The sequence below is a fragment of the Aplysia californica genome, unplaced genomic scaffold, assembly GCF_000002075.1.
Source record: "Aplysia californica isolate F4 #8 unplaced genomic scaffold, AplCal3.0 scaffold00582, whole genome shotgun sequence".
NCBI classification, from domain to species: Eukaryota; Metazoa; Mollusca; class Gastropoda; order Aplysiida; family Aplysiidae; genus Aplysia; species Aplysia californica.
In genome coordinates this window covers 89,213-98,871 of record NW_004797852.1, presented here as the reverse complement: position 1 = coordinate 98,871, position 9,659 = coordinate 89,213, and the positions used below count along the sequence as shown (strand labels likewise).

Sequence of the window (9,659 nt, the reverse complement as noted above, 5' to 3'; positions counted from 1 at the left end):
ATATCTATCTATCTCTCTCTCTCTCTCTCTCTCTCTCTCTCTCTCTCTCTCTCTCTATCTATCTATCTATCTATCTATCTATCTATCTATCTATCTATCTATCTATTTATTTATCTATCTGTCTATCTATCAATGTATCTATCTATCTATCTATCTATCTATCTATCTATCTATCTATCTATCTATCTATCAGTCACTGTATCTATCCATCTATCTATCTATCTGTCTATCTATCAATATATCTATATATCTATCTATCTATCTATCTATCTATCTATCTATCTATCTATCTATCTATCTATCTATCTATCTATCACACTTACATTCTCCCGCTCAGTGAACTCAGCACTGTAATTTTCTTTAAAAGTCCCCTCCGATCAAACTGTTACCTGCAGGTATCATATAACAGACGCTTATCAAATTGCTTCTTTCTTTTCTTTTACACACGTTCACTCCCCAACCCCCCTTCTTCCTTCTCCTTTTCATTTGCTCAAGGCGTATCTTCAGTCCACGGCGTATGTTGACACCGCAAGGTGCTTTTGCTGCGGGGGTGGTTTGGATAGTTCTTACATAAAGGCCAGGGAGAAGGGTGCGCGTGACACCAGCACGCGCTCGGGCCTTCTTTAGAACGGCGCCAAAACAAAATCTATTTGAAAGGACGATTTCAGAGGTAATTTATATGCACGCGGGCACAAACGCACACACACAGGCACACGCACACACACACACACACACTCCTCACACACACACACACACACACACACACACACACACACACACACACACATAATATCAGACACACGCACGCAAACACTAACAGATAGAAGAGAGAGAGAGAGAGAGAGAGAGAGAGAGAGAGAGAGAGAGAGAGAGAGAGAAAGAGAGAGAAAGAGAGAGATAGTGGGTGGTGGGGGGTATACGCGCGCGTATATTATTATTATCCCTGTTGACATCTGCTGTGTGTTCCGCTCTTTAATTGGACTTTATAACTGAACACAAAACTTTATATAATATATTTATTCCCTTTTTATTATTCTGGCAATTCTTAAAGGAAATGTCAGTTCAATGCTAGCTGAAATGTTTTTGGGGATTCAAATCATTTAAATCGCACCAACGCCCAACACGATATCAATTAAATGACGTAGCATCGGCGAAAGACTTTCAACTCGTCTTGTGTCATAAGCTGACCTTTGCACCGAAGAAGCACAGGTGATGAAAGTAATATATTCAGCTATCTTATAGGGGGCAATGTAACAGAGTGCCTAACATGACGAAAGTTTCCTAATGAAATCCATATGATAATATTATTATCCTCATGTACTGGGCATTTGATTTGATTTTTCCGCAGAGAGTTTTTTAAAAGCGTAACTGGGCACTCTCCTAGTTCTCCTTTTGGCTTCCTTTGGTGAATAGCAGTATTGACAAGGACTTTGAAATATCTAATTGACTGATTGGTTGATTGATTGATTGATTAAATAATTGATTGATTGATTGATTGATTGATTGATTGATTGATTGGATACATTTAGATTGTTTTATGTTAATGAAAAGTGACGTGTAGCATTTGATTGCTTTGCGTCTTAATATAGTTACTTCTGCATTTATTATAATAATTTTTTATGTAATTTGAGTACCATTAATATTTGCCCCGACACCATTTTGTTAAACTATAAATAAACGCCCTGAAACAAAACAAAATGCGGCAATGATGCAATCGATGAGCTCATGGCTCAGATACGAAAAGTTAGCACATTAGGGCCCACATGTATGTGAACACAATGAGACTAGATCAAGCTGAAACAGCAATAGACCTTAATGGTTGTCAGACCTCCGCTAAGACTGGTGACTCGTTGACCCAAGGGACACAACTTCACAGCTCTCACAGCGCCAGGTATTTCTTTGCCGTGTCAATAGTCAGAGACGTACTTGGATGCCATCCTGAAGTTTGGGTGCTGCTTGTTTGAAAAGCGAATCATAGAGAAAGTACTCACCCTCACCCTCCTTTTTGTTTCTTGATTCTATTTATTTACTTATAAGGATAATAATCATTAACAGCATATTATTATTATTACTATTGTCATTATCATCAGTAACATTATTATTGTTTTTGACATTATCTTTATCATTATTTTAGGGGGTTGTCAAAACAGCTTACGTTAATTCCCGCCACGATTTAGTTGCCAAAGAAACTTATTTGTTTTTAGTTTTCAGCTTAGAAGTTACGTTCGATACATTTTCTTTATACTCATGGTTTTAGCAGGAAAACCAAGGCTGTGGTTTCCATGTGCGACTACACCATCTTAGATTTGGTTGATTTTTTTTCTCAACTTTACCTACATTTTATTCAAGTGATAGAGAAGACTAAGATGTTATTCCCCTAATAAACTCTTGTACCATCTGTTCTTGTAATGGGCTACGGTGGCGAGTGTTGTGTTTACATAAAACACAGCCCATTGCGCGCGTGGTTGCAGTATTGCGGTGGGAGGTGAAGTGATTTTTTGGTAGGGGGGGGGGGGGATTGCATCATCTCTGAGATATGAGGGCGGGGAAGCTTTTCTTACCTGGTCGCTCGCATACGTACGATTTTTTTTTTGAAGACTCATCATGTCTGTATGTCATCATCACCACTGCTTTCTTCCCCTGCATCAGAGTAGAGGCCAAAATCAAACGTTTCCCACCAGCCCCCCCCCCCCCTTATCCTGGGCTAGACTAAAGATATTGCTTCATGTCTTCCCACTTTTCTATACCGCATTTTCTTTGACTTCTCTCTGGGCTCCACATGGCCTTCCCCTTTATTTATTTCTTTGTGGATTCTAATCCAGCTTTCTGTTCACCTGATCCAGAGAAACTTTCTCAGATACTTGCTCAATGTCCGTGTGTAGACCTACAGAAAAGATGTGGCCTTTGTTGATTGAAAAAGGAAAGGGGGGAGGGGGGGGCTTAGAGGCGTATTGTAGAAGGTTACTGAAAAAAAGTGTAGCATCTGACGCTAATTGACTCTAAAGATTGGAAATGCGAGAAAATAGGCGTATAAAAACCAATCGATTGAGTGAATTTTTTATGAATTAAAACATTGATAGGCTGACTGACTTATAGAAGGCTTGGTTTGTATATTTGACATCATTTTGGAAAGCGTTTTAATAGTGAAACGCTGGACAATACTAGGCTGGTCCTTGCTGGCCAGTTCAAAGCAGTCGTCTCCCTGATCATCATACAATGGAGGCATTTAGACCTTAAATGAAGTCAGATTCGCTGGGGGAGTTTTACAGTCACTCTTGATACTGAGTTCTTCATTCCCACTTTATATTGGTCACGGCGTCAATGGTGAGTAGTTGGTGCTTGCGCTTGTGTTATCTGTTCATTCTGCTTCTTTTCATTTGGTATAACTATCCTGATCTGATGGGAAAGGAAACGTTGGGTTTTTTTCTCTAGATGACGCAGAGTAAACTGCAACAAAACGACAACACACAATTCAGGCAAAATAGATAACGAACTTATCTCAAATTCTCTTCTGGCATAGCTGTATGCTGCACTTATACTAGAAAAACAGCAATGTGGACACTGAGAAAATCACGTTTTAACTTTCGTACGTAAATAAAAATTCCTACCAAACTGAAAATGCTTAAGTCCCGCGCATTACAATATGAACTTATGCGGTTGCGAGTGCCGTAAAACACGTTTTTTAAATGTATTTAAATGAAAATAGCTGAAATGTAAAATCAAACGCGAAACTAACTTTTCTATTGCTGAATTTGCTCTTGCCTCTCTTACCCAAATACACCTGTATTGCCATGTCTTTTTTTTTTCATAACGTTAGCGGTAAGAATAGTATTGATAAGCAGGTGATTGCGAAATCATACCTGCAAAATTCTAGGACCTGCTTATTATTAAAGGTATGCATGCATTAGGTTCTTAAAAAAGGATGAATGGTGTATATTCATGTATTATAACTTTCCCCTGCGTCCCTGATAAACTTTTGAGGAGGTGCAGTCGTAAGAATAATGGGTTGATTCCAAGACAATCCTGGAAAAACGAAGTCCTGGATTTTATCATGGAACAAATAGAAAGTGATCTGTTTTCTTTCAGCGGGTCTGGATGAGGATTCCTTCTTTAAATGTACCGCCTACGCTACAGATCTGGAAAAAATATTCTTTGGTGGGGAGCAGAACAAGAAAACCTATTGTTTTGCTTGCATGGCGTTGCATTTATTTTAAGAACAATGGCCGAACAGAGGCCAAAGAGAGGTACAAGAAAATACCGAGAATAAAAAAGTCGGATGAGGGAGGGAGGGGGGATGAGAAAATGGGAGAGAAGGAGATTGGTGGTAAAAGAGAGGAAACGGGTGGTGGCTGGGGGATAGGGGAGAGGGGAGGGGGCTCTTATACTTGGACGACCACTCATACCAAAAAAACGGGACACAGGAACATGCATATCCACGCACAGGAGGCAGGCAAACACACACACACACACACACACACACACACACACACACACACACACACACACACATACACACACATACACACTCACAATGATCGGTACGAAGGAAGACTTTTCAAAACGAAAAAAACGGTAGATGTTTGCAACAGTTTTAAGACAGAAATAAAACAACAAAAGACTAGATTGAAAAAAACAAAACAAAGGAAAATTTAAAAAAAGAATACAAGGGAATTACCCAATCACCGAGACACACGAGCTATTGGACTGGGCTATGTTGGGAAAATGCGTCGTGTTCGATGACAGCGATTACATTGGTGACGTCACAACCAGTGATTGCCATCTGGCTGTGATGCGGGTTTAATGTCTGAACATCACGGGAAATGGCTAAAATTAGGCGTGATATCATCGATGGACGGACAAACTGACTTCCCCGTGACCCCTGCCCCCCGGTGCACTGTGCCCTTCATTCCTCCTACTAATCTCACTCTTCTCCCTCTATTAGTTCGTGGTTAGAACAACCTGGTTTTCCTCTTGCCGTCTATGGTTGGAGGAAAGTCCTGGTTGATTCTCTGCTCTCTTCTGTTTTGTATGTTTTCGGAATTGTATGGGTTTTATACCCTTGCAGCACTGTAAGGTTATTAATTAAGAAGCGTGAAGTCTGACGTTGTGTCCTTCGGAAAGGCATTTTGCACGAGTTTTCCTCACTTCACCCAAGTGAGAATGGGTATCCAGCTATAGGCAACGAAACGTCTTGCCAGTGTGTTAGTGTTTGGGTCCGTGCAATCCGCAGATTGTACTGTATGTTTCCCGTGAAGACGAGAATGTTTCTCTGACTGCTCTCGGGTCCGCTGGGGTAATAATAGCTGTAAAGAGCATAGACCATGCTGTAGAGCCTGGTTGTGCGCTATATAATTGCAGTTATTATTATCATAATTTAAGCTTCATCCCCGATAGGACCGGGGCAAATGGAAAAATTTGTAAGAAGGGTCTTTCGCTAGGACACAACGTCTGAACGTCTGAATGGCTGTAAAGCGCACAGAGCGTGCTGTAGAGCGTGGATATTCGCTATATAAATGCAATTATTATAAATTATTGTAATAACGAGCTGATCCCGGATCCCCCGAACTCGTAAAAATCTCATGATTGCTGGTCCGGAAACCTAACGACTCGTCTACCGACAGCACTGTCTCTGTTTAATGAAGTGTTTTTCTTAGGTATCGTGTTTGTATTTACTGGAAACAAAAGATGACTCAGAGAGTTAGATGACAAAAGGAAAGATTCCAAGGTATTTGGCCAGATGTTTAAATCCATTTAAAATTGTGAAACAAAAATTCGTCAAGCTGTAAAGTTAGTACTTTCTTTGAGTTGAAAGATTATTACTTCAGCACAACTTCTCTCCTCTCTCAGATCTTAGACGGTATTCGTATCTCACTGGTGGTATATCGATTGCATAAAGGCCCGAAAATCAAATTATGATATCCGAATTCGACTTTTTTAAAGTCATTTTTAAATACCTCACTCCTTTTCAAAAAGGCAACAGTTTCTATTTATAGCTTGTAATGTTTGTGAAATTTTTTTAAAAGGTGGGCGCCATTTATCGAGAGCTGCCATTGGTGCATTATGGAAACGGGAAATGGGGGTATGAATAGGGCCCTAGGTTCATCCAAATCTTTCCTCATTAAAATACAACCGTTGCGGGAAGTGTACTCTTGAGGACAAAAGTAGCAGTTGATATATTAATTCTTCTCCGTAGGCCTTAAGAAGTCCCGCTCAACACACACAAGAAAGAAGAGTTGCCAACCTTGAAACGCCAAAAAGAGCTTACCGAAGAAAAGGCGGGAAGGTTTCTACAAACAAACGCCCGTCCAAGCCCTCCGAAGCGCCTTGTAATTTATATTAACTTTTTGAGCGCAGTAAAATCTCCGGTCCTCTTCTGTACCCTTAAATAACCCGCGTAGAACAAGATTAATATGGAGGGTATTAGGCAGTCGTCCGTCCTTGTGTGAATAGCAAGGAACTTGTTTCCTGAATAAAAACTTTTGATTTCATTCAGAAAGCCATAATTGTGGGCGTGTTCGGGATTTCAAACCACGCGCTTTTCAAAAAATGAGGAAAACACGTGCCGCATATTTTGGTGCAAATATCCCCGGTTCAAAGTCTTAGTGTTGTTGTCAACTTCGGTGCTTTTTCCCTGAGTACAAACAACTTCAATGACGATTTAAATCAAGTCGACATATTAATATGAATCCTCTATGGCTTTTTATGTACGCGTGTCAAGATATTCTGTGTCTGTGCATAAGGCACCTTAAAACCGTTTTAGCGGTAAATGCAAGGTGTCGGCACACACAGTTTCATTTTGAGTGGTTGACGGTTGCACGAGTGAAGCCTAAAATGGTAAACACAACACGCCTTTGATATTGAATGAGAGCAAAACTGAATAACTACTTTAAAATTCTGACTATGTTATTACGACGTTGGCCCACACAGCGAGTCAGCGGGCGCGTGCTGTTACGTTGACAGGAAGGACGCCAAGTTAGTCGTAGGTCTGCAGGAAGTCAAGTTTGACGACAACAAGAGGTCTTTGTTGGCTGACACTGTCCACTGGTGTTAGCATTCACTTTTTGACGGGGAGCTTTTTAAAATATTCAAAGTCTGAAAAGTGAACGGTGGTCACGAACAGTAGTACGATTTTGGTTCTGCAACTTCCTTTCCATTATCCTCGTCTACAATATGCTTTTTACATCTTACGTGATTGAAATACTGTGTGCGGGAACGTGATTCCCATGTGCCAGGGTAAGGATTTTGCTCCTGAATGTGAGAAAAGGATACAATCATTTTTCATTCTATCGGTCATCATCAGCGAACATAATATAACCAATCCCTGGATTTCGTGAATAAGCCATGAGTGGATGGAAATCAACAAAGAATAGAGTAACCACGCCGAAAATTACGATGAAACATAATATGAATATCGTGACCTCAGTGCTTTTTTTGTCCTATCCTCATTTTTAATAACAGTGAAAACAGTCCATAACAAAGAGTGAGCTTAAGAAGAAGTCACATTTTCAATGTTTAAAAAAAATGGAGATAGGACAAAAAAGCACTGAGGTCGCGAATATCCCTTATTCCTCTTTTTTAAGCTGTACGTATTCCATTATTTTTTGTAAGCCCCAAAGGGAAAAAGCTGCCTTCTTTATCATATGTCTTTTATATCTCTCTCCACAGAGCCATCAAACCAAGTCTTTGTTCAAAAAGTAGATTCTGGTTCTGAGCCCCAACCACTCAGCATAACCACCTTCCACACTAAGCTCAAACATCCCGCCGAGCCGTACCACGAGCTATTGATCAAGTCTGCTATCTTGCGCATGCGTCTGCAGCACCAGAGGACAAGCCTGCAGCAAGGCGGGGTTAATACTCTGAAGTCACCCCTCAATGTGAGCATGTACTGGCTCCAGCATGAAGACAGCAGCAATCACAACACTGAGCATAGCAGCTCAAAGAAAAGACTGTTGAAATCCTTCACTATCCATGGCACTAACGTGCAGACTTTGACATTGGACGTGGAATCGCTACTGTCTTCGAGCATTGCAGACTTTGAAGACAGCCACCGACCAATAAGAATTGGGGTGACGGTTCAGGAAATGGGCTCATCTTCCAGTGATGCTAAAGACAAACATTCCATATCAGCTGTGTCTGCTTCGATATTTGGACAGCCACAGTCTCAAACAAAAGTTCCACACATACAGCAAAGTTCTACAACACAACAGCAACAGCAACAGAAACAACAGCTACAAATACAACAGCAACTTAAGAAAAATTCACAACAACAACAGCAACAACAACAACAACAGCAACAACAACAACAACCCTCGCAGCAACACCACACAGTGGACATTGCGGCGTCGCTGGAAGTGACGTCTCGAACCCGCAACCTCAGGCGTCTGTCTCGTGGCCGTCGTGACACGGCCAGACGGGAGTGCTCCAACAGCTTGTGCTGTCGCCATCAGGTCTACATCTCCTTTTCCGACATCGGCTGGGACGACTGGGTGGTGGCGCCTGAAGGCTACAACGCCTACTTCTGTAAAGGAGACTGTCCACTGCGATATAAGTCGTCTTCCACATTCTCGCAGATTAAAAGTTTGCTGCACGCCAAGAACCACAACCTCATCCCGTCCCCCGTTTGTGCTGCCACAGGTTACAGTAGCCTACCTGTCCTCTACTACGACGATTTTGGCGCATTGCAGGACACAGACTATGCCGATATGCTTGTGACTGGATGCCGATGTAATTAGATGAGATATATTATTCAAATTCCGCTTTAAAAACAGGGTGTACCTTGAAAGGAGGCCTGGTTGACGGCCTGCCACACGCAACAAGAAAATGGTTTGTGATAATATACAGTTTATAACACACGACAAACAGGACATGTCACGTGACACAAAGCACACAGCATACTGCATTCTACATGTAACAAACGACACAGGATATCTAACGTAAAAACACCATGAAATATGCAACATTCAAAACACTTTTTTCAACTAGTGCAACCTACGACAGCATGCATATTAGGAACACGAAAGATGGAAATAGCCCACCAACAAAATACGAATTGTTATCACATTATATTATGTGCATACGGCAAAAAAGCCTTGCATTCAAAAGACCAACAAGTAGGCAATTCACAAGCCACACAAAAGCATCACGTGCCGATACATAGCACTCAAACCACATCCAAGAAACGTGACACCGCGCATATACACACACATACACACACACACACAAACACACACACAAACACACAAACACACACACACACAAACGCACACACACACACACACAACACACACACACACACACACACACACACACACACACACACACACAACACCTATTGACAACGATCTGCTCAAAGACCAGTCCGCTGCCACAAGAGGCGTTACTTAAAGGAGGGACACGGTAGTTCCTGCGATAGAAATTTGCTGCTTGCTGCCATCATGCAGAAGAACTTTTACCGTACTGACCTCTCTGTTCATGTTTTGGCTGCTGAAGTCAGTTGTCTTAAGCAGTGATCAAAGGCATTTCAATACTAGAAAAATGAAGACAGGTCAACCAATGAACAGCATTCACATTCATTAAAAGATGATGACGTGTGGTGTCTGTCACGCTGAAAAAAATTCATATCATGTAGTACTGATCACAAATGCACACTAAGGACCATT

General features: G+C 41.3%; 1 protein-coding gene across 1 annotated transcript in view; it reads left to right on the top strand.

The window, feature by feature from the left end:
* Positions 1 to 8,732, top strand: part of LOC101857672 (univin-like) — a 38,666-nt gene extending 29,934 nt beyond the window's left edge. Inside the window, exons 2-3 of the mRNA XM_035972117.1 lie at positions 7,666 to 8,129; positions 8,292 to 8,732. Of these exons, the coding sequence (XP_035828010.1) occupies positions 7,666 to 8,129; positions 8,292 to 8,732 (905 nt within the window). The remainder of the gene's footprint in view (positions 1 to 7,665; positions 8,130 to 8,291) is intronic.
* The last annotated feature ends 927 nt before the right edge of the window (positions 8,733 to 9,659 follow it).